At 38.1% G+C, this 26,138-nt stretch overlaps 1 protein-coding gene across 1 annotated transcript in view; it reads right to left on the minus strand.

Annotated features, from left to right (window-relative positions):
- shot (dystonin-like protein short stop) overlaps window positions 1-26,138 on the minus strand; it is a 1,374,398-nt gene that overhangs the window by 954,547 nt on the left and 393,713 nt on the right. Inside the window, exon 6 of the mRNA XM_067773043.1 lies at window positions 20,659-20,938. Within this exon, the coding sequence (XP_067629144.1) occupies window positions 20,659-20,938 (280 nt within the window). The remainder of the gene's footprint in view (window positions 1-20,658; window positions 20,939-26,138) is intronic.

The raw sequence follows: 26,138 nt of genomic DNA on the forward strand, positions 1-26,138 counted from the left end.
TAGTTTTGTAAAATTAAAAAATTAAAATTAGAAAATTAAGCTCGTGTAAAGGTCTATCGCTATTTTATTTTTTAAACAATAATAACAATCGTAACAAGTTTTGTTATACCTGTTGTTTGTTCGTTGACAAGCAATATCGCGTAAAATTAGAGACGAATAAATCCGTGAAGACGCTTTTAACAATTTCTTCGACCGCGTGTGTGATAAAAGTGTTTGGTATGAACAAAAATACGCCTGTTCAACATGCTCCACTGCACTCAAAAATGGAAAACTGAAAAACGCAACAAGCGACCTTTACCATTTTTAACCCCAATGGTTTGGCATCGTCAAATTTTCCATAAGGAAGAAGATTGCTATTTCTGCCAAGCAAGCACCATTGGTCATCACTATAAAACCCGCGACCGCATAAAGTATGCTGTTGTAGTAACTGTATCTCGCCCAATAAAGGAAGAAAAAACGAACACTCATTTTGCAACTCTTGAATCGAAAAATGCATTGGAATATGTAGAAGAAAATCCTGACGGTTCAGAAATTGACAAGGAATTTCTTCCAACTGGGGTTCTAACAACGGAACGTCATGCAGTCTCAAATGAAGATTTCCGTGACCTTGTGCGTGATTGGCAGGCAGAAATTTTGGGTTCGAGGCTGAAACAGTGGAATATTGTGGAAAAGAACTTTAAGGCTACATTCCCGAGGGATGAAAACCTATCGTCCTTCGAAAAGATATTCCGAGCTAACGACGTCAACAATCAACTTGTTTATTGTTCAGATACAGATAAGCTCTTTGTTTGTCTTGATCACGAACACCAACCAGAAGAGTGTCGTTTATTTTTGGACTGTTCTTGCAAAAGTAAGTGTTTTATCGAAAATGTCTTTACAACTGAAAAAAAGTTTACATATGTACGTATTTTTTTTTTATCTGTCAATTTATTAGGTTTGAAAGCTATTCTACTGCCTAACGAGAACCAGTGTCTATCAGTTCCAATAGAATGCGCTACCAATATGAAAGAAACGTATGCGACAATGAAAAAAATTTTACACTCCATAGATTATGAAAAGCATCAATGGCCAATTGTTTGTGATTGGAAAGTTGTGATAATTCTTTTCGGAATGCAAGCAGGATACACAAAATATCGAGGAAAAGATAATTTCAAACTCACTGAATGACCGTGTAGGAAAACACCCGAAATAAGAAAAAAAACAGTGGTTAACATTCCACTCGTTCAGAACGATAAAGTTATTTTGCCACCGCTACACCTCAAGTTGGGCTACATGAAGCAGTTTGTCAAACGACTTTACAAAAACAGCGAGCCCTTTTTGCCGTGCTTCCAAAACTGTGACGCAAAAATCAAGGAAGGTATAAAAATATTTTCAATTTATACATGTGATTCACAGCAACTAACAGAGTACAGACCGCTGATAGAATTTTTTATTAATTCTCTTGTTTACAATAAGCGTCGGAACTTAAACATTTATCAACCGATTTTGATAACCCATGACTTTTCTTACTCGGGATAAATATTTCTTTCAGAATGAATGTAAAAAAGAAAGTTTTTTTATGACATGTTACATAAATAAGACGTCGAACTATGAAAAACGGGGAAAAATGGGTAAATCTTAGATAACTTTTGGAAAATTTCCCAATGTTTTCGTATAAAGTATAAACATATATTTATCGGCTTGAATCATCTTCTTTCCAAAACCGTAAACAAAAACTTTTGAAGTGACCTAGTTTACGTTGTAGGCCTTGACGAGCTCATCATGATAATGTATTTCAAAATTGTCTAACACCCCCAAATTTTCAAGTTATTGTCCAAAAACCGTTTTTCGTCTACTGCGCGCACTCTAGCAATTATAACGTCGTTATGTTTTAACCGATTTTCGATTGCTTTACGGTCTTGCAAAGAAGATTCAAGCTTCAACCGGATATATATTTGTTTATACTTTATACGAAAAAATTGAGACATTTTCCAAAAGTTATCTAAGATTTACCCATTATTACCCCGTTTTACATAGTTCGACGTCTTTTTTATGTAACATGTCATAAAAAAAATTATCTTTTTTACATTCATTCTGAAATAACTGTTTATCCCGAGTAAGGAAAGTCATGAGTTATCAAAATCAGTTGATAAATGTTTAAGTTCCGGTGCTTATTGTAAACAAGAAAATTAATAAAAAATTCCATCAATGGTCTGTACTCTGTTAGTTGCTGTGAATCACATGTATAAATTGAAAATATATTCACTTAGTTTTGTAAAATTAAAAAATTAAAATTAGAAAATTAAGCCCGTGTAAAGGTCTATCGCTGTTTTATTTTTTACACAATAATAACAATCGTAACAAGTTTTTTTATATCTGTGGTTTGTTCGTTGACAAGCAATATCACGTAAAATTAGAGACGAATAAAGCCGTGAAGACGCTTTTAACAATTTCTTCGACCGCGCGTATGATAATAGTGTTTGGTATGAACAAAAATACGCCTGTCCAACATGCTCAAGTGCACTCAAAAAATGGAAAACTGAAAAACGCAACAAGCGACCTTTACCATTTTCAACCCCAATGGTTTGGCATCGTCAAATTTTCCATAAAGAAGAAGATTGCTATTTCTGCCAAGCAAGCACCGTTGGTCATCACTATAAAACCCGCGACCGCATAAAGTATGCTGTTGTAGTAACTGTATCTCACCCAATAAAGGAAGAAAAAACGAATACTCATGTTGCAACTCTTGAATCGAAAAATGCATTGGAATATGTAGAAGAAAATTCTGACGGTTCAGAAATTGACAAGGAATTTTTTCCAATTGGGGTTCTAACAAAGGAACGTCATGTAGTCTCAAATGAAGATTTCCGTGACCTTGTGCGTGATTGCCAGGCAGAAATTTTAGGTTCGAGGCTGAAACAGTGGAATATTGTGGAAAAGAACTTAAGGCTACATTCCCGAGGGATGAAAACCTATCGTTCTTCGAAAAAATATTCTGAGCTAACGACGTCAACAATGAACTTGTTTATTGGTCAGATATATGTAGATAAGCTCTTTGTTTGTCTTGATCACGAACACCAACCAGAAGAGTGTCGTTTATTTTTGGACTGTTCGTGCAAAAGTAAGTGTTTTATCGAAAATGTCTTTACAACTGAAAAAAAGTTTACATACGTAATTTTATTTTTTTCTGTCAATTTATTAGGTTTGAAAGCTATCCTACTGCATAACGAGAACCAGTGTATTAGTTCCAATAGAATACGCTACCAGTATGAAAGAAACGTATGCGACAATGAAAAAAATTTTACACTCCATAGATTATGAAAAGCATCAATGGCCAATTGTTTGTGATTGGAAAGTTGTGACAATTCTTTTCGGAATGCAAGGAGGATACACAAAATATCCTTACTATCTGCACGAATGGGACAGTCGAGGAAAAGATAATTTCAAACTCAGTGAATCGCGGTGTAGTAAAACACTCGAAATAAGAAAAAAAACGTGGTTAACTCGTTCAGAATGATAAAGTTATTTTGCCACCGCTACACCTCAAGTTGGGCTACATGAAGCAGTTTGTCAAACGACTTTGCAAAAACAGCGAGCCTTTTTTGCACTTGAAAGCCGTGCTTCCAAAACTGTGACGCAAAAATTAAGGAAGGTATGAAAATATTTTCAATTTATACATGCGATTCACAGAAACTAACAGAGTACAGACCACTGATAGAGTTTTTTATTAATTTTCTTGTTTACAATAAGCGTCGGAACTTAAACATTTATCAACCGATTTTGATAACCCATGACTTTTCTTACTCGGGATAAATAGTTCTTTCAGAATGAATGTAAAAAAGAAAGTTTTTTTTTATGACATATTACATAAATAAGACGTCGAACTATGAAATATGGGGAAATATGGGTAAATCTTAGATAACTTTTGGAAAATTTCCCAATTTTTTCGTATAAAGCATAAACATATATATCGGCTTGAATCAGCTTCTTTCCAAAAACGTAAAGCAATCGAAAATCGGTTAAAACATGACGACGTTTTGATTTTTAGAGTGCGCGCAGTAGACGAAAAACGGGTTTTGGACAATAACTTGAAAATTTGGGGGTGTTAGACAATTTTGAAACACATTTTAATGATGTACTCGTTAAGGCCTACAACGTACACTAGGTCACTTCAAAAGTGTTTTAAATTTTTTTTGTAGCACCGTGTAATCGAATATACCTAAATTTTAATTTTTTCTTGTCACACATGCTGCTACAATCACAAACATTTTATAGGCTGTCTTGTTTTGATTTCGAAGTCAAAACACATTATACACGCAATATAGGAGTATTACATATGTATATGGTTATTGAGTACTTTGTTTTTCCGATCAGTTGATATTCCCTAAAAAACGGTTGCGCTTATTAAAAAGCCGTGGTGTGATGGTGGCGTGCTCCGCCTAACACACCAAAGATCATGGGTTCATACCCCGGCCTTGCAGATGCCGTTCGGAGTCGGCATAAAACAAGTAGGGCCCGTCCCGCCAATTTGTAGAAAAATTAAAAGGAGCACGACGCAAATTGGAAGAGAAGCTCGCCCTAAGATCTCTTCGGAGGTTATCGCGCCTTACATTTATTTATTTATTTATTAAAAAAAAAAGTGGAAAAAACTTGTGTCCGTTACAAATTTTAATGTTTTTATTTTTCTCACCAGCTGATTACGCGACAAGTAAAAATACAAAAATATCAAAACATCATAAAGTCATGGAGAAGTTATAAATATTATTACTTACCCAAAAACTTTCACAAGAACAAAAAATTTTAATTGGCCGACGCACTATGGCGCCTCTGCCCGAAGAGTCTGCCAAAAATCAAAAATTTCATGAAAGCGTTCAATAAACCTAATACATGTATTTTCCTGGGATTACGAATATATAACTCTGATTAAACAGAAACGGAGGGGGACGCGCTCAAAGTTGATTAATTTTTAACACTTAGAAAAATTTGTGGTTTTTGTGCTGTTTTGTTGTATTAAAAATTGTTTTGTCTCTAAATAAAATGGCCTACTACTGCTTTCTTGTATTATAAAGAAAGGATATTTAATTATAGGTTGAAGGAAAACATTAAATTGGTTTTTTTATAAAAATTGTCAGATCTACCTGTTTTTCGAAAAGCCCATTCTTATGACCTTTTTCGAAATTTGATGGAAAATAAAAAAAAAGGACAAAAAAGGTCTCCGCGAAATTTACAGTAGGTATTTGCTAAATATTCAGTTACCCGAATTCATAAGGTCTACCTGCGTCCAGCTGCGATTTCGCTTTTTACATCAAATAAAGTGAAGCAACCTTGGCGGCGGCCACCGTGGTGTGATGGTAGCGTGCTCCGCCTATCACACCGTATGCCCTGGGTTCAACTCCCGGGCAAAGCAACATTAAAATTTTAGAAATAAGATTTTTCAATTAGAAGAAAATTTTTCTAAGCGGGGTCGCCCCTCGGCAGTGTTTGGCAAGCACTCCGGGCGTATTTCTGCCATGAAAAGCTCTCAGTGAAAACTCATCTGCTTTGCAGATGCCGTTCGGAGTCGGCATAAAACATGTAGGTCCCGTCCGGCCAATTTGTAGGGAAAATCAAGAGGAGCACGACGCAAATTGGAAGAGAAGCTCGGCCTTAGATCTCTTCGGAGGTTATCGCGCCTTACATTTTTTTTTATAACCTTGGGTATAAATACGCGCCTCAGCAGGTATAGGTAAGAAGGAAGCGAATTTAGTACGGTCACATTTGTTGTTGGAATTTCTTAATAAACCAAATTTTTCGGTTACAAGCTGCATAATATACCTGGAACTCATTTCCATAATTTTAGTATATAAAGCAATGTTTAATACAACGCTCAAAATCAATCGTTTTTGGAGTCTATAGAATTACCAAATGAAGCATGCAACAAAGAAGACGAAGACTTGAAAGAAAAAATTGGCTTCCTCTACATTCCAATACAAAGAAAATGGCAAGCATAAAGTATGCTGTTGTAGTAACTGTATCTCACCCAATAAAGGAAGAAAAAACGAATACTCATGTTGCAACTCTTGAATCGAAAAATGCATTGGAATATGTAGAAGAAAATTCTGACGCTTCAGAAATTGACAAGGAATTTTTTCCAATTGGGGTTCTAACAAAGGAATATCAACAAAATTTCCCAATTTTTTCGTATAAAGCATAAACATATATATCGGCTTGAATCAGCTTCTTTCCAAAAACGTAAAGCAATCGAAAATCGGTTAAAACATGACGACGTTTTGATTTTTAGAGTGCGCGCAGTAGACGAAAAACGGGTTTTGGACAATAACTTGAAAATTTGGGGGTGTTAGACAATTTTGAAACACATTTTCATGATGTACTCGTCAAGGCCTACAACGTACACTAGGTCACTTCAAAAGTGTTTTAAATTTTTTTTTGTAGCACCGTGTAATCGAATATACCTAAATTTTAATTTTTTCTTGTCACACATGCTGCTACAATCACAAACATTTTATAGGCTGTCTTGTTTTGATTTCGAAGTCAAAACACATTATACACGCAATATAGGAGTATTACATATGTATATGGTTATTGAGTACTTTGTTTTTCCGATCAGTTGATATTCCCTAAAAAACGGTTGCGCTTATTAAAAAGCCGTGGTGTGATGGTAGCGTGCTCCGCCTAACACACCAAAGATCATGGGTTCATACCCCGGCCTTGCAGATGCCGTTCGGAGTCGGCATAAAACAAGTAGGGCCCGTCCCGCCAATTTGTAGAAAAATTAAAAGGAGCACGACGCAAATTGGAAGAGAAGCTCGCCCTAAGATCTCTTCGGAGGTTATCGCGCCTTACATTTATTTATTTATTTATTAAAAAAAAAAGTGGAAAAAACTTGTGTCCGTTACAAATTTTAATGTTTTTATTTTTCTCACCAGCTGATTACGCGACAAGTAAAAATACAAAAATATCAAAACATCATAAAGTCATGGAGAAGTTATAAATATTATTACTTACCCAAAAACTTTCACAAGAACAAAAAATTTTAATTGGCCGACGCACTATGGCGCCTCTGCCCGAAGAGTCTGCCAAAAATCAAAAATTTCATGAAAGCGTTCAATAAACCTAATACATGTATTTTCCTGGGATTACGAATATATAACTCTGATTAAACAGAAACGGAGGGGGACGCGCTCAAAGTTGATTAATTTTTAACACTTAGAAAAATTTGTGGTTTTTGTGCTGTTTTGTTGTATTAAAAATTGTTTTGTCTCTAAATAAAATGGCCTACTACTGCTTTCTTGTATTATAAAGAAAGGATATTTAATTATAGGTTGAAGGAAAACATTAAATTGGTTTTTTTATAAAAATTGTCAGATCTACCTGTTTTTCGAAAAGCCCATTTTTATGACCTTTTTCGAAATTTGATGGAAAATAAAAAAAAAGGACAAAAAAGGTCTCCGCGAAATTTACAGTAGGTATTTGCTAAATATTCAGTTACCCGAATTCATAAGGTCTACCTGCGTCCAGCTGCGATTTCGCTTTTTACATCAAATAAAGTGAAGCAACCTTGGCGGCGGCCACCGTGGTGTGATGGTAGCGTGCTCCGCCTATCACACCGTATGCCCTGGGTTCAACTCCCGGGCAAAGCAACATTAAAATTTTAGAAATAAGATTTTTCAATTAGAAGAAAATTTTTCTAAGCGGGGTCGCCCCTCGGCAGTGTTTGGCAAGCACTCCGGGCGTATTTCTGCCATGAAAAGCTCTCAGTGAAAACTCATCTGCTTTGCAGATGCCGTTCGGAGTCGGCATAAAACATGTAGGTCCCGTCCGGCCAATTTGTAGGGAAAATCAAGAGGAGCACGACGCAAATTGGAAGAGAAGCTCGGCCTTAGATCTCTTCGGAGGTTATCGCGCCTTACATTTTTTTTTATAACCTTGGGTATAAATACGCGCCTCAGCAGGTATAGGTAAGAAGGAAGCGAATTTAGTACGGTCACTTTTGTTGTTGGAATTTGTTAATAAACCAAATTTTTCGGTTACAAGCTGCATAATATACCTGGAACTCATTTCCATAATTTTAGTATATAAAGCAATGTTTAATACAACGCTCAAAATCAATCGTTTTTGGAGTCTATAGAATTACCAAATGAAGCATGCAACAAAGAAGACGAAGACTTGAAAGAAAAAATTGGCTTCCTCTACATTCCAATACAAAGAAAATGGCAAGCATAAAGTATGCTGTTGTAGTAACTGTATCTCACCCAATAAAGGAAGAAAAAACGAATACTCATGTTGCAACTCTTGAATCGAAAAATGCATTGGAATATGTAGAAGAAAATTCTGACGGTTCAGAAATTGACAAGGAATTTTTTCCAATTGGGGTTCTAACAAAGGAACGTCATGTAGTCTCAAATGAAGATTTCCGTGACCTTGTGCGTGATTGCCAGGCAGAAATTTTAGGTTCGAGGCTGAAACAGTGGAATATTGTGGAAAAGAACTTAAGGCTACATTCCCGAGGGATGAAAACCTATCGTTCTTCGAAAAAATATTCTGAGCTAACGACGTCAACAATGAACTTGTTTATTGGTCAGATATATGTAGATAAGCTCTTTGTTTGTCTTGATCACGAACACCAACCAGAAGAGTGTCGTTTATTTTTGGACTGTTCGTGCAAACGTAAGTGTTTTATCGAAAATGTCTTTACAACTGAAAAAAAGTTTACATACGTAATTTTATTTTTTTCTGTCAATTTATTAGGTTTGAAAGCTATCCTACTGCATAACGAGAACCAGTGTATCAGTTCCAATAGAATACGCTACCAGTATGAAAGAAACGTATGCGACAATGAAAAAAATTTTACACTCCATAGATTATGAAAAGCATCAATGGCCAATTGTTTGTGATTGGAAAGTTGTGACAATTCTTTTCGGAATGCAAGGAGGATACACAAAATATCCTTACTATCTGCACGAATGGGACAGTCGAGGAAAAGATAATTTCAAACTCAGTGAATCGCGGTGTAGTAAAACACTCGAAATAAGAAAAAAAAACGTGGTTAACTCGTTCAGAATGATAAAGTTATTTTGCCACCGCTACACCTCAAGTTGGGCTACATGAAGCAGTTTGTCAAACGACTTTGCAAAAACAGCGAGCCTTTTTTGCACTTGAAAGCCGTGCTTCCAAAACTGTGACGCAAAAATCAAGGAAGGTATGAAAATATTTTCAATTTATACATGCGATTCACAGAAACTAACAGAGTACAGACCACTGATAGAGTTTTTTATTAATTTTCTTGTTTACAATAAGCGTCGGAACTTAAACATTTATCAACCGATTTTGATAACCCATGACTTTTCTTACTCGGGATAAATAGTTCTTTCAGAATGAATGTAAAAAAGAAAGTTTTTTTTTATGACATATTACATAAATAAGACGTCGAACTATGAAATATGGGGAAATATGGGTAAATCTTAGATAACTTTTGGAAAATTTCCCAATTTTTTCGTATAAAGCATAAACATATATATCGGCTTGAATCAGCTTCTTTCCAAAAACGTAAAGCAATCGAAAATCGGTTAAAACATGACGACGTTTTGATTTTTAGAGTGCGCGCAGTAGACGAAAAACGGGTTTTGGACAATAACTTGAAAATTTGGGGGTGTTAGACAATTTTGAAACACATTTTAATGATGTACTCGTTAAGGCCTACAACGTACACTAGGTCACTTCAAAAGTGTTTTAAATTTTTTTTTGTAGCACCGTGTAATCGAATATACCTAAATTTTAATTTTTTCTTGTCACACATGCTGCTACAATCACAAACATTTTATAGGCTGTCTTGTTTTGATTTCGAAGTCAAAACACATTATACACGCAATATAGGAGTATTACATATGTACATATATGGTTATTGAGTACTTTGTTTTTCCGATCAGTTGATATTCCCTAAAAAACAGTTGCGCTTATTAAAAAGCCGTGGTGTGATGGTGGCGTGCTCCGCCTAACACACCAAAGATCATGGGTTCATACCCCGGCCTTGCAGATGCCGTTCGGAGTCGGCATAAAACAAGTAGGGCCCGTCCCGCCAATTTGTAGAAAAATTAAAAGGAGCACGACGCAAATTGGAAGAGAAGCTCGCCCTAAGATCTCTTCGGAGGTTATCGCGCCTTACATTTATTTATTTATTTATTAAAAAAAAAAAGTGGAAAAAACTTGTGTCCGTTACAAATTTTAATGTTTTTATTTTTCTCACCAGCTGATTACGCGACAAGTAAAAATACAAAAATATCAAAACATCATAAAGTCATGGAGAAGTTATAAATATTATTACTTACCCAAAAACTTTCACAAGAACAAAAAATTTTAATTGGCCGACGCACTATGGCGCCTCTGCCCGAAGAGTCTGCCAAAAATCAAAAATTTCATGAAAGCGTTCAATAAACCTAATACATGTATTTTCCTGGGATTACGAATATATAACTCTGATTAAACAGAAACGGAGGGGGACGCGCTCAAAGTTGATTAATTTTTAACACTTAGAAAAATTTGTGGTTTTTGTGCTGTTTTGTTGTATTAAAAATTGTTTTGTCTCTAAATAAAATGGCCTACTACTGCTTTCTTGTATTATAAAGAAAGGATATTTAATTATAGGTTGAAGGAAAACATTAAATTGGTTTTTTTATAAAAATTGTCAGATCTACCTGTTTTTCGAAAAGCCCATTCTTATGACCTTTTTCGAAATTTGATGGAAAATAAAAAAAAAGGTCTCCGCGAAATTTACAGTAGGTATTTGCTAAATATTCAGTTACCCGAATTCATAAGGCGTCCAGCTGCGATTTCGCTTTTTACATCAAATAAAGTGAAGCAACCTTGGCGGCGGCCACCGTGGTGTGATGGTAGCGTGCTCCGCCTATCACACCGTATGCCCTGGGTTCAACTCCCGGGCAAAGCAACATTAAAATTTTAGAAATAAGATTTTTCAATTAGAAGAAAATTTTTCTAAGCGGGGTCGCCCCTCGGCAGTGTTTGGCAAGCACTCCGGGCGTATTTCTGCCATGAAAAGCTCTCAGTGAAAACTCATCTGCTTTGCAGATGCCGTTCGGAGTCGGCATAAAACATGTAGGTCCCGTCCGGCCAATTTGTATGGAAAATCAAGAGGAGCACGACGCAAATTGGAAGAGAAGCTCGGCCTTAGATCTCTTCGGAGGTTATCGCGCCTTACATTTTTTTTTATAACCTTGGGTATAAATACGCGCCTCAGCAGGTATAGGTAAGAAGGAAGCGAATTTAGTACGGTCACTTTTGTTGTTGGAATTTGTTAATAAACCAAATTTTTCGGTTACAAGCTGCATAATATACCTGGAACTCATTTCTATAATTTTAGTATATAAAGCAATGTTTAATACAACGCTCAAAATCAATCGTTTTTGGAGTCTATAGAATTACCAAATGAAGCATGCAACAAAGAAGACGAAGACTTGAAAGAAAAAATTGGCTTCCTCTACATTCCAATACAAAGAAAATGGCAAGCAGTCGTTCGTTCTACTTCAAGGTTTATAAGTAAGCATGAAAGCTAGCTGGTAAAAGTTTTTTGGACGAAGAAATGCCTAGCACATTAACCAATGGAACTAGAGGAAGACCAACAAAACCCATAGAAGAATGTTCGACCTACACAAGGAAAAGGAAGCTGTCAGATTATACTAGAACTATCGCCAAGACTGATCTTTCAGAAGCATTGGCTATTTAATGTAAAAAGGAAGAAGAAAACACCAAGTCTCATATTATAGGAGCAGCTGCGTTAGCGAAACCAGTGCGATTGAGAAGGATGAAAAACAGCATTCCCACACCCCCAAATGCGGTACCTAGGAGATACACTCCTGAAGAGTCTTTGGCGCTGTTTATAGATCTCGGGTTATCGAAGGTTAAATATAATATATTGCGTGAGTCGTTATTGCAACATAATGCCTATCTTTTCCCTGGATACAAACAAATCACTCAAGCCAAGAAAGAAGCAGTTCCTCCAAGAGCCAAAGTATCAGCTGAAGTTGAGTTCCATAATTTAATGGATCATACATCTATGCGACTCTTGAAAAGTTTTTCTGAAATCACTGCCAAAAAACCTAACATTGATAAATAAATGGGGTTGTGATGGAAAGAATAAATGTAGATGGAACATTACAGATGGTAATATGTTTATGGCTTCTATTGTTCCCCTCCGTTTAAAAGATGAAGCTTCAGAATATTGAAAAAATCCAAGGCGGTCATCAGTTAAATTGTGCCGCCGATATTATTTAAATATGAGAAGGAGTCTTCGGAACTCATAAATAATAATTGAAATCGAAGACGGGAACGTTATTACCATAAAGCATGATTTTCTTCTAACAATGGTCGATGGAAGAGTTTTAAACTTACTAACAAACACATCATCTACATTGAAATGCCCAATCTGTAAGAAGAGTCAAAAAGACTTTGAAAATCTTGATGATTCAATTATTGACGAAATAAATTATGAGTATGGAATATCTCATTTGCATCCGAGGATAAGGTGCATGGAATTCGTTTTGAAACTGGCTTATACACTACCACAACAAGGAGAAGTTTTCGAAGACATACAACATTTAAGGAAAAACAAAATATTAGAAACAAAAAATAATTCAAGATGAATTCTATAAAGAGCTTGGCCTGAGATTTGACTGCCCAAAGTATGGATACGGCAACACAAATGATGGAAACTCCTCAAGAAGATTTTTTGAATACGATGAAATGACTGCTCGCATTACTCGATAGATTTGACAGAGATATTGTCAAACGATTGGGAGCAATTTTAAATATTTTAAATTGCCATGAAAAAGTTAATGGACATAAATTTGGAGAATATGCATCGAAAACTGCAGAGCTGCTGCTTCAAAAGTATCCTGAGAAAAAGCAAACACCAACGGTACACAAAATTTTGGCCCATGGAAAAGATTTAATAGAATACCAGTGTTTACCATTAGGAGAATTGTCTGAATTAGCTCAAGAATCTAAAAACAAGGACTACAAAAGATATAGAAGTACTAACGCTTGCAAAATCTCACGAGTTAGACAAACCGAGGACTTTTTCAACATGTTGACCATCTCTTCTGATCCAGTCATATCATCCATGAGGCATGTAAGATCACAAAAAAACCTTACAGACACATATAGATCAGAAATTGTTCCTTGTTAGATATATTTTCAAGTGACGAATACTACGTTAAGATTAAATAAATGATCCACCTTTTTCTATCACAACAAAAAAATTATTTAGTACTTAATTTTGTTATTTTATTGAAAAAAAAAGAAATCAATAAATACATGTTGATTATTTATTATAAATAATACAGTTATTTCATTTAGTAACTATAATCATATAATTTTCTTTTTTACATCTTTTTAAAATTTATAAAATTTTAAGATGAGTTTTGAAGCACCCTTTATGTATATATTAAAGCTTAGGCTTTTGCTATCAGAAGAGTAATACATTTTTACAGAAATCAATAAAATTGGTAAAGCGATTATTAAGATAAAACTGATTATCATAAGTGGGCAGTGCTCAAAAATTTATTAGTTGGTCATCTTTGGCTCAAATACAATAATATTGAACAACTTTTAATAATTTTTCTTACATAAGTATTAATAAAATATTTGGTTTTTTTCAAGAATATGTAAGTAAATTTATGCAATGTTTATATACTTATCTCCTAGCGAACACATTTCACTTTTATAAGAGTATAGCATTTTAAAAGAAGTAATGCGTCCATCAAGTTTGGTGGAGATTGATAACCTTGCTACTAAGACAAAAATTTTAATGATAAGTGGGTAGAGCCACACTCCTTCATACAAATCATGAGTTTATCTGATTTCATGTTCAAATACATCCTCATAAAAAATTATTCAAAGTTTGTCCTTCAGTTTTAAATATTTTTTTTTTTTTGTATTTTTCTACAATTTTTCAAATTTGACGAATTATTGTGAAGCACCTTGTTACTCTGGCACCCTGTATTTTAAATTGTGCAAAGTCTAAATAATTAGCTTTCAGGTGCAGTATAAAAAAACATAAAATTATTTTTAGTAGGCCAATACTCTAGCGTATTAGAATCAATAATTATTTATATTCATAATTCAAATGCCTTGTGTGGACATACACTCAAAGTTGGATCATTCGTGCGTATCTTGCGGCATTTTTTCACGTTCCTAGAGTATATACATTTTCAATTGGTAGTTTTACGGGTTTCAGCGAAGAAAGAAGCCATGGATTCTTATGAAACAGGTAAGTGTGTATAATATTTATATATCTTAAGACTTATATAGTCCTTAACGCTTTCGTAATACAATTTTTAAAAAGTGATGTATTGGGGCAACATTTTTTCCCAATTTCTTTTCCAAAAGGTTTTTGTTTTAGTGCCCCGATTTTCCCCGCATTGATTCCAAATTTTTTTAGACAGCCTGGGTTTTGTTAATTTAAATAGTGGAAAGAGTGGTCCCGCTTATTCCCGATTTTTGAAAAAAATTGGTAATTTTGAGCGTTGCATAGTGGTGCCATCACCATAGGGTGAGCAAATAAAAATAGCAAACGTACTCCAATTTTGTTGAAATTCGGCGCGTGATCTTGTTGTTGCATAAAAATAATATATAAGCAATATGGTGATGATTGGTACCGTGCCGCGCCCCCTACTATTGTGGGCGGTTATATTATAAGATGTATGATTTTTATGAAACTAAGTTTGGACGTTAATCTCACATTTAGAAACGCAATTGTAGAATTCGATCTTGTTTGACGAATCAATGTGCTGATACCGAATCCTAGATCTATTTGGCCAATGTACCCCAAAAACTCCAATCGATGACTAACATTTTTTTGTATGTTCTGTATATATGTAGCTGTAATAATGATATTTTTTTATTTATGGTTTCTCTGGTCGAGTAATCACCCGTAATGAATTATTCAATTACATGAAAGAATCAGATGCGGAAAGTATTAACGAGAAATTAAACAGCTTAGACAAATACCTTCTAAGCTTCGGACCTTATTCAAAGAAAGATTCCATTGAAACCCGAAAGAGACATACATCGTTTAAACTCCAAGATGATGACCTGCCTGACATACCCTCTGATGATGAGCCCTAAAGAGTGATATCTAACCATGCGACTGGACTTATTATGTTACAAATAACAGTGATCGGATTGGGATACGAATTTTAGCTTTATTATTATCTACTAGTCTGGTAATACCGCACACGTAAGCCATGTATAGAAATTCACTTTTTTCCGCAGGCTCAAATTTTTTTGATAATTACTTAATAAATTGTGTTAGAATTCTCGATGCCAGGCATATAAAAATAAATGCCAAAAATCAGCGAAACATGCGATCAGCTTGTAAATTGTACATTATTATACTAGAATGAATTATTATACTAGAATGTCCGTAGACTTTTTTGGACCACTGTATATATAATAAAATAAAAAGTTAAATATAAGTGAAATTACCATGAGTAACATAATTAAACAATTGCAAGCCAAAAAATAATTTTGGACGCCCAGATTGCTCATATACCTCTATGTGCATCGGTGCAATTTAGAAATGAAACATCAAAACCAAGAAGAATAAAACAGGGGGTGCCACAGGGTGGTGTCCTATCCCCAAGTTTGTTCAATTTCTACATATATAAGCTACCTTTGCCACCAGAAGGAGTTACTATCGTTTCCTACGCCGATGACTGCACAATAATAGCCACAGGCCCATGCCCACAGATCGATGAGCTTTGCAACAGAATAAACGGCTACCTCCCTGATCTCTCCAGTCTTTTCACCTCGCCAAACCTGGCATTATCACCGACTAAATCCTCCGCGACCTTATTTACAACGCGGATGTCCCAAATGTCGACCATTTTGAACATCCACGCCGATGGCGCTACGCTACCGACCGTCATAAACCCCAAAATCTTGGGTGTGAAGTTTGATCAGGATCTACATTTTGGTGAGCCCGCAGCCACAATTGTACCGAAAATCCACAGCCATAATAAAATCCTCAAATCCCTTGCTGGCAGTACTTGGGGAAAAGACAAAGAAACGCTCATTACCACATACAAAGCAACTGGCCAGCCGATTGCATGCAACGCGTCCCCAATATGGTCGCCAAGCCAAAAAATTACCCACTGGAAGAAGACACGGGCCTGCCAAAATACTGCTTTCAGAACCGCCACGGCTGTCTTCTTATGTCCCCAGAACACCATCTACATAACGGGGCGAGAATACTCCCCATCAGGGAGAGAAATGCGAAGCTAACCAAACAGTTCCTGTAGAATACCCACAAACCTGGGTATCCCAACAGACATCTGATTGACGAGCCAACACCGCCTAGGGACTTAAGGAGTCATCTCCGTAAGCATTTTGAGGAAATACGCCACCTGAGAACTCTTCCGTATGACGCAAAAAAACACAAGCAGGTCCTTGGTGAACTCCGCAAACAGGCGTCGGACCTTTATGTCAGGAATTGCTCGGTGAATCCAGTACTCAAAGAACAGTACCCAGAACTTGCGGAAGAGGCACGCATACTCCCCAGGGAAACGCGAGTCACTCTGGCTCAACTGCGTTCTGGATACTGTAACAGGTTAAACTCTTACCTATCCAGAATTAACCGCGACATACAAAATGCATGCGCCACTTGCAGTGTGTCCCCACATGACACCAATCATCTCTTTAATTGTAATGTGGAACCAACGCCTCTAACACCCCTATCATTATGGTCCACCCCTGATGAAACAGCAAGTTTCCTTGGACTCCCGTTAGAGGATATTGATGACAATTTGTGATCGGCCGCAACTATTAGGTTGGGCGAAGCACTGCTACAACAACAACAACATATCGGACGATAAGATTCTCCTATGTTAGCTGGTTTCCCAGGCTTTAATAGCGGAACTACCCTGGTCATTTTCCATTTTTCGAAAACGAATGTGGACAGGGATAAGTCGAAGACATGCGCTAGATAATTAAATCCCTCTTTGCATAGGTTTTTAAACATCGGCATTGCTACCTCTTTGGCGGTGATGGTAATTGGGATGCCTGTATTTATTCTGGTGTGCCCGTCTGTTGGCCCGCCGTCTGACTTTGTCTACCGTAGAATGCATTACATATTGTTGGCAAAAAGGGCTCGCGCATTCTTTCGCATCCGAGAGCACTTTAACGCCAAAGGCGATGGAGATTTTGTCACTACTCCTCCCATTTCGTCCGCTTGTGTTCATCCACAAGCAATCTGATGCATTGGTTTATATCCCTTATTTGGGGGTCGCCGGGGTCGTGCTGTCTTATAAGGTCACGTTCTCTCGATAGAGTTGCGGCCTCCGCTGGAAAATGTGGCCGGATTTGCAGAATTCTTCCGGGAATAAAACGAGCCGAAGCGGATTCGATGACCTTGTGGAAAGCACGCTCACCTTGACGGGTATCATCGGGATAGGGAGGGCAGCAAAGCGATTGTCTGTATAAGATTTGTGATCATCCCACCTTCCTTTCTTAAAATTGATGAAAGTCCGTTTTTCAGTGGTGATGAAGTCGGCAGACCGCTCGAGCGAAATGAGTATGTGGTTACCATAGATCGCCAGTTGACGCAGTTTAATAGTCCTTCGCTCACAATGGATAGACCTGGCGAACTGCAGGAATATTCAATCACAATGGGGATTGTATTAGGCCACTAAATCAGTGCGCAGGGGTACACTGCAGGGTGCCATCACCTCTGCTGGACGCTGGTCATTCTAGACAGTAAGCTGTCGTGGCAGCTCAACGTAGAGGGGATGGTGAAGAAGGCCACGATGGCATCTTACACATGTAAAAGAATTCTGGGGTGTACGTGGGGTTTATCGACCTCTCTTTCTCAGTGGGTATTTACAGTGATTGTAAACCATCCTATACTATGGAGTTCTTGTTTGGTGGAAAGCCACACAAAAAACATCCTACCTCAAAAAATTAGCGGGGGTATGCAAACTATCAATGCTTAGCATTACGGGAGCCCTGAAAACAACCCTGACAGCTGCACTGTATCCCATTCTGCGCATTCCACCTATAGACCTGGTAGCAAAGAACATAGCGTTAACAACTGCAAACAGGCTCGGTGCCTCGGGGCAGCTTGAGCGCTGACCATACGACCATAGTAGTATAGCGTCAACAATCACGACGAAACGAGTACCTGATTCCCTATCAGCGCTTCGAGGGCGATCTTAACGCCACAATAAAGGTGGACGGCTGGCGCAAGGGTGCTCAAATTGCGGACGAGGCGATACATGTTTACACAGATGGTTCCAAAGTAGTGGAAGGAGTAAGGTCTGCGGTATACTGTGCTAATCAGGAAATAACAAACATTACAAACTGGCAGAAAGGTGCACGTGATCTACCAAGCGGAAAAGGCGTATGTCCAAGTGCTGTGCTGTAAATTATCATAGATTATGTGTAGTTTTTACAACCTTAGGCTTACAAAGTTGCTTCTATCATTAAAAAGAGAGGACGTAGACTCATGACGTGTATTCTGATTGGACACTGGCGTCACATGCCTTTAAATTAGGTTTGGTCAGTGATAGCAGATGTAGGAAGTGCGGGTTGGAGGAGGAAACGATCGAGGACGTTTTGTGCTCGTGCCCTGCGATTGCCAGGCTAAGATTCCAGCTATTAGAAGTGATACAGCTGTCAGATCTAGAATCAGCAAGTGGCATTGTTTGAAACTTGTTTTGTCTCAAATTCAAATACTCTCGATTCACTTCTCTGTTTTATTATTTCGTTGAGCTTAAATTTCATACTTAATTGAACAGTACGTCTAAAATCTCGATAAAAAGTAGATACACAATTTTTCGTTTTATTTGGACCGTGGATATAAGGGAAGTACTTACAAAATGATTATCTTCTTTTTATTTTCTCCTTTTTTTTGCATTGTCAAGATGACTATGTGTAAGGTTTCCTGTTTGTAGCTCAGTTTATAGTTATTTAAAAATCGATCGCAAATATTCCAGAATTTTAAATGGATTTTCTAAGTATCTCTGAATATCTCGATCCCTGTGCCATCTAGAAAACTCTTGAGTCCTTAATATTACAACATTATAGAAGTTTCGTTCAATGTTTCATTTCTTTCCTAATATTGTACTGCCATGGGGTTCTCAAATATTTTCTCAGTTAGCAAATATTCAGAATTTTAAATGGATTTTCTAAGTATCTCTGAATATCTCGATCCCTGTGCCATCTAGAAAACTCTTGTGTCCTTAATATTACAACATTATAGAAGTTTCGTTCTATGTTTCATTTCTTTCCTAATATTGTACTGCCATGGGGTTCTGAAATATTTTCTCAGTTTCAATAATCTAGCTAAACGTGAAGTAAATCAAATAGCGGTCCCAAAACTCTACATGTTGTAAATCTACTTTCTATATATCTCTGAATAATCCTTATCTCATCTAGAAAACTGTTTTATCGTAAATATTTCAACCTAATAAAGCCCAAAGTTTCCTCCAAAGCATCAGGTCACTGGGTTATCGGGAAGTTCTTTGAATCAAAATTTCCAAGCTCGGAAGATTTTTTAAATTTTCAAGATCCCTGGACCACCAAAAATATGTTTCTGATTCTGAAGGATGTTTTTAGTACCAAGAATCTAGCTCTACGAGAAGTTAATCAAGTAGAGTCCGCAAGAGTTACTAAATCTCGAGACAGAAAGTAAGCTAGGCCCTAGAAAACTCCTAGTATTTACCAAAATAACGAAGTTATTCTATATCATAAGTTCTGACACCTTATTGGGTTCTTACTTTGGTCGTCAAACAAATTCTGGTAACAATATGGACACATTCAGTCTATGTTAGGTCCTTAAAATATCTCGACCCCTGTCCTTTCAAAAAAAACCTATTTTATCGTAAATAGTACTAGTTCAAAGTGTAAGATTTCGAAATCAAAATCTCAAAGTTCGGAAGTCTTTTTTAAAATTTTCACGATCCCTGAACTATTTAGCAAAGTTTGTTTCCCTCTCGATAACTTGTCACCGGGTTCCGATGTGTGTTCCGAGTTTCAAGGCTCTAGCTCTCTGGGAAGTTATTTAAAAATTGATTGCAAGAGTCTCCAATTTTGTCTGGAAATTGGCGGAAAAACATCAAACGAACCCAATATAAAGGAAGTAAAACTGTTTTAACCAAAACAAAAAAGTTTAAAAATAGAAACTTGTATACGTTTCTGATTTTCTTACGAAATCCAAGGGTTTAAATTTATCTCTAAAAACCTTAACATCGAAAATGTCACTTACGAAAATTGTTTTTTCGAAACATTTTGTTATATGATAAATTTCGTTACACAGATATGATGGGGCTCTGTAAATAGAGCAAGCTGCTGCAGTCCGGGCTACGTCGATTCACCAGGGCCCCACTAGATTTTTATTTTTTTTTTTATAATTGCAAATGCAGAATTCTCTCGCTTAAAAGCGGTATAATCTAAAATTTAAACCGAATTTAGTTTCGACATATATATAGAGAACAAAAAAAGTTTCAGATTTGAGCAGAATTGAGTTGGGAGAGACAGGTGGAGGAAGACTTGATTTGCTTGGTGCTCCCAATTGGCCTAAGTTATCACTAAACAGGGATAGCTGTTGTGACTTGTTCCACAACGGTTAATACTGATGATGATGAAATTCGGAAATGCAAACATAGTTACCTTCAGGATCTAAAAGACGCGTAACTCCGTACTCCGTTTCCACAACATGAAAGGCTTGTTCTAACCGATCACGGGGCCGGTCAGTCCTTGCTTTTCGCCAGTCAAGCAAATCTGGACGATTTCGGTGGATTAAGGCGGAAAAGGCCAACCCATCTCGCCAAGACGTTGTAAAGTCATTCACTCGAACTCCTGGATATCGTAGTGTTGAACGGCGAGCCCATCGTAGTAATGCCTCTCGCGCTGAAACATTGTCTTCTTTGCCAACAACGATGTCCGAAATCTAACAAATAAAAAATAAATAGTGTTATCATTTTCCTCAAAAATATAAATATCTTGTTTGCATTTATTAAAAATATGTTTTTATCCTATCTTAGGATTTTTATAAACAATTTAATGTGCCCCTTCTTCATTTAATGTAAACAAAAAATCCGAGCGTCATACGGATGCCCCTCTCGTGCCGGTTGGTGTGTAATTCGTTGAGTTTATAATTTGTATTATTATTATTTTTATACTCAGCGTGCTTTGCACATAGAGTATATTAACTTTGATTGGATAACGGTTGGTTGTAAAGTAGGCCGGGTCGATTTGTGGGGAGGCAAAAAAATCGCCCATTGGTCTGTGAAAATCATATTCTAGGGATCAAAATAAGAAACTTTGCCGAAGGAACCATATCTTTAAAACGAATTCTGATGCCCCCCCCCCCCCCCCTTTGGGTCCTAGGGGCAAATTTTGAAAAATCCCACTTTGAAATGCCTATGTTTTTTCTTTTTGGAGTTTATTTTTCTCTTTAGAAATTTATTTAGTCAGAACATATGTAAATGAAAAAATGAATTTAACTTAGTAATAGAAAAGAAATTTAAAACAAGTAACGAAGGTTAAGTTCGGGTGTAACCGAACATTACATACTCAGTTGAGAGCTATGGTGACAACAAAAGGGAAAATAACATGTAGGAAAATGAACCGAGGGTAATCATGGAATGTGTTTGTACGACATGTGTATCAAATGAAAGGTATTAAAGAGTATTTTATGAAGGAGTCGGCCATAGTTCTATAGGTGGACGCCATTTAGGGATATCGCCATAAAGGTGGACCAGGGGTGACTCTAGAATGCGTTTGTACAATATGGGTATCAAACGAAATGTGTTAATGAGTATTTCAAAAAGGCGTGGGGTTTAGTTCTATAGGTGGACGCCTTTTCGAGATATCGCCATAAAGGTGGACCAGGGGTGACTCTAGAATGTGTTTGTACGATATGGGTATCAAACTAAAGGTATTAATGAGGGTTTTAAAAGGGAGTGGTGGTAGTTGTATAGGTGGTAGCCTTTTAGAGATATCGGCATAAAGGTGGACCAGGGGTGAGACCAGAATGCGTTTGTACAATATGGGTATCAAACGAAAGGTGTTAATGAGTATTTCAAAAGGGCGTGGGTCTTAGTTCTATAGGTGGACGCCTTTTCGAGATATCGCCATAAAGGTGGACCAGGGGTGACTCTAGAATGTGTTTGTACGATATGGGTATCAAACTAAAGGTATTAATGAGGGTTTTAAAAGGGAGTGGTGGTAGTTGTATAGGTGGTCGCCTTTTAGAGATATCGGCATAAAGGTGGACCAGGGGTGACTCTAGAATGCGTTTGTACAATATGGGTATTAAACGAAAGGTGTTAATGAGTATTTCAAAAAGGCGTGGGGTTTAGTTCTATAGGTGGACGCCTTTTCGAGATATCGCCATTAAGGTGGACCAGGAGTGGCTCTAGAATATGTTTGTACGATATGGGTATCAAACTAAAGGTATTAATGAGGGTTTTAAAAGGGAGTGGTGGTAGTTGTATAGGTGATCGCCTTTTCGAGATATCGGTATAAAGGTGGACAAGGTGTGACTCTAGAATGCGTTTTTACAATACCAACTTGTATTTTTTTCAACTCACTCTATGCATCCAGTGTTGGGGTAGTACAATAATGCGTTATTAGTTGAGCAGTGAGTGGAAATATAGCAAACTGATCTATCTTACTTAAAGTTCTCATTAAAATTTTGAATTTGACCTAAGACGTTATAATCTTTGATTGTATTTTCTTAAATTTTCTACATTCTTTTCAAATGTAATTATAAGTTTTGGTGTAGAGCTCCTTAAAAAAATATAACAAATATGTAAAATCAAATGAAATTTACATAGAATTGTGGTAGGTAGGTAGGTTGAACTGGCCGGTCCATGAGGACCTCACATAGACTGATTGAGTCCGTAGTGTTACCAGAAGTTTGTTTTAACGACCAAACTGAAAAACCCTATCAAAAACCAGGACCTATGTTATAAAATAACTCCGTCCTCTTGGCAAATACTAGAAGCTTCCTAGGACTTAAGCCACTTGCTGCTTCTAGATCTGACAGCTGTATCACTCCTAATAGCTGGAGTCTTAGCCTGGCAAGTGCAGGGCAAGAGCACAGAACGTGCTCGATCGTTTCCTCCTCCAACCCGCACTTCCTACACATGCTATCACTGACCAAGCCTAATTTAAAGGCATGTGACGCCAGAAGGCAGTGTCCAGTCAGAATACCCGTCATGAGTCTACAGTCCTCTCTGTTTAATGATAGAAGCAACTGTGTTAGTCTAAGGTTGTAAGACCTACACATAATCTTCGACACTTTACAGCCCCGCGCTTGAACCCACGCCTTTTCTGCTTGGTCGATCATGTGCACCTCTCGCCTTCGCTTAATCTCGCCCAATCTAATTGGGACGTCTACGGAGCAAGCTTCAAGGGATGCGCCCTTTTTAGCTAATTCGTCCGCTTTTTCATTCCCATCTATTCCCATATGCCCTGGGACCCAATATAGATGTATGCTTCTCCCTTTCCCGATTCTCTCCAGAGACTGCTTACACTCTAACACGCATTTAGATGCTGTGCTATGCGAGATCATTGCCTTAATTGCTGCTTGACTGTCAATACAAAAGTTAACACGGTTGCAGCTTAAGCTATTCTCTTCCAGGGTTTCTACTGCTTTGGTTACGGCTAATATTTCCGCTTGGAAAACGCTACAGTAATCCGGCAGCCTGTAGGATCTGCTTAATTCCGGATCAGCGCAGTATACCGCAGACCCTACTCCTTCCCTATTTTGGAACCATCGGTGTACACATGTATCGCCTCGTCCGCCATTTGCGCACCCTTGCGCCAACCGTCCACCTCTATTGTGGCCTTAAGATCTCCCTCAAAGTGCAGGTAGGGAATCATGTAGTCTGTTCGTCTTGTGACTGAGGACGCTATACTACTATGGCCATATGGTCGACGCTCAAGCTGCCCCGAAGCATCGAGCCTGGTTGCGGTCGTTAACGCTTTGTTCTTTGCTACCAGGTCTACAGGTGGAATGTGCAGAATGGCATACAGTGCAGCCGTCGGGGTTGTTTTCAGGGCTCCCGTAATGCAAAGCATCGATAGTCTGCATACCCCCTCTAATTTTTTGAGGTATGTTGTTTTTTGTGTGGCTTTCCACCAAACAAGAACTCCATAGTATAGAATAGGGCTTACAATCGCTGTAAAAACCCAATGAGAAAGAGAGGGCGATAGGCCCCACGTACACCCCAGCATTCTTTTACATGCATAGAGTGCCGTTGAGGCCTTCTTGACCCTCTCCTCCACGTTGAGCTTCCATGACAGCTTACTGTCTAGGATGATTCCTAGATATTTTGTGCAAGGTTTCTCCTGTAAGGTCACCGCTCCTAACTTAGGCCTGGTCCAATTTGGGACCTTGTACCTCTTTGTAAACAAGACCATATCCGTCTTCTCCGCATTGACTTTCAGCCCGACATTAGATGCCCAGGTATGAATATCCCGAAGCGCCCGATCCATCAAAGAACTAATCGTTGGAAGGCATTTTCCACTTATGACAATTGCAACGTCATCTGCGTAAGCCGTAAGTTTTACGGGTCCCTCATCGAATTGCCTGAGCAGTTGGTTGATGACCAGTGTCCACAGCAGAGGTGATAGCACCCCTCCCTGCGGCGTGCCCCTGTCCACTGATTTCGTGGCCTCGTACAATCCCCATTGTGATGTAATCTTTCTGCAATTTAACATGCAGCCGATCCATCTGATTAAGGCAGGATGTACTTTAATGTAATTAAGACCATCCATAATCGCCCATTTTGCAACATTATTGAAAGCCCCGGCAATGTCCAAGAAGACTCCTAGAGCATACTCCTTATATTCCAGGGATTTCTCTATGCTTATTACCACCCTATGCAATGCGGTGTCTACCGACTTGCCTTTGGTGTACGCATGCTGTGTTGTGGAGAGCAGCTTTTCATCCACGTTGGACTTTATGTACACATCTATCAGCCTCTCAAAGGTTTTGAGCAGAAATGATGTTAAGCTAATGGGTCTGTAGTCTTTGGGATACCCGTGACCGATCTTCCCCGCCTTTGGTAGAAAAGCTACACGAGCAGTTCTCCAAGAGTGCGGTACATGATTCAGTCTTATGCACCCATCGAATATAATTTTAAGCCATTCCACGACCGCCCTACTTGAGACTTGTAGCATGGCCGGCAATATACCATCTGGGCCCGGCGATTTAAACTTAGAAAACGTCTTCACTGCCCACTCGATCTTGGTATCGGTCACCAAGCCCGGCACCACTAGCTCCGTGATCGAAGTGTGAGTGATGTCTGCTGGTTCTTCTAAACCGTCTCCCGATGGGAAATGTTCCCCGTTCTCTTTCTTTATTAGTCCCTGGACTATGTTTCCCTTTGCTAGGACTTTTTTCAACCGTGCTGTTTCACTGGAGCACTCTATGTCCGTACAGAAACTTTTCCATGAGTTTCTCTTCGCCCTGGTAATTTCACGCTTGTAGATCCTCAGTAGATCCCTGTACTCGTCCCGACACGCTTCGCTTTCCGCGGTCTTTGCGAGTTTAAACATTTCTTTTACCTGTCTTCTTAGAAGACTCAGCTCATTGCTCCACCATGGCGGCTTTGCTTTTCCTCTGAATCTTCTTAGAGGGCAAGCTTTGTTATACGCAGTCATAAGCGTCCTTGTTAGGAATTCATTCGACTCCTCCAGTTCCTCTACATTAGCAACCTCTTTGGGTTGTCCCAGTTTCGTTTCTACATATTTCTGGAATTTAGTCCAATTCGTTGCCCTAGGGTTTCTAAAGGTTCCTCCCTTCTCTACCCTCTTTAGTGGGATGCTGAAGCTTATATACGCATGGTCGGAGAAGGATGGTCTATCGAGAACCATCCAATCATACCTTGATATATCACGCTCGGAGCTCAATGTAATATCCAGAACATTGCTGGATGTTGGACCAATGTATGTAGGAACATTTCCCCTGTTGGCTATCTGCAAATTGGTTTGCAGGATGTAACAAAATAGAGATTCGCCTCTCTCGTTCGTATCTGCTCCTCCCCACGCATTGTGGTGCGCATTTGCATCTGCGCCTATGACCAACCGCCCTTCCTCCTGTACTAGCCTTTTGCACTCCATCGGTGGAAATTCCG

The sequence above is a fragment of the Eurosta solidaginis genome, chromosome 3 (assembly GCF_040869045.1).
Source record: "Eurosta solidaginis isolate ZX-2024a chromosome 3, ASM4086904v1, whole genome shotgun sequence".
Taxonomy (NCBI): domain Eukaryota; kingdom Metazoa; phylum Arthropoda; class Insecta; order Diptera; family Tephritidae; genus Eurosta; species Eurosta solidaginis.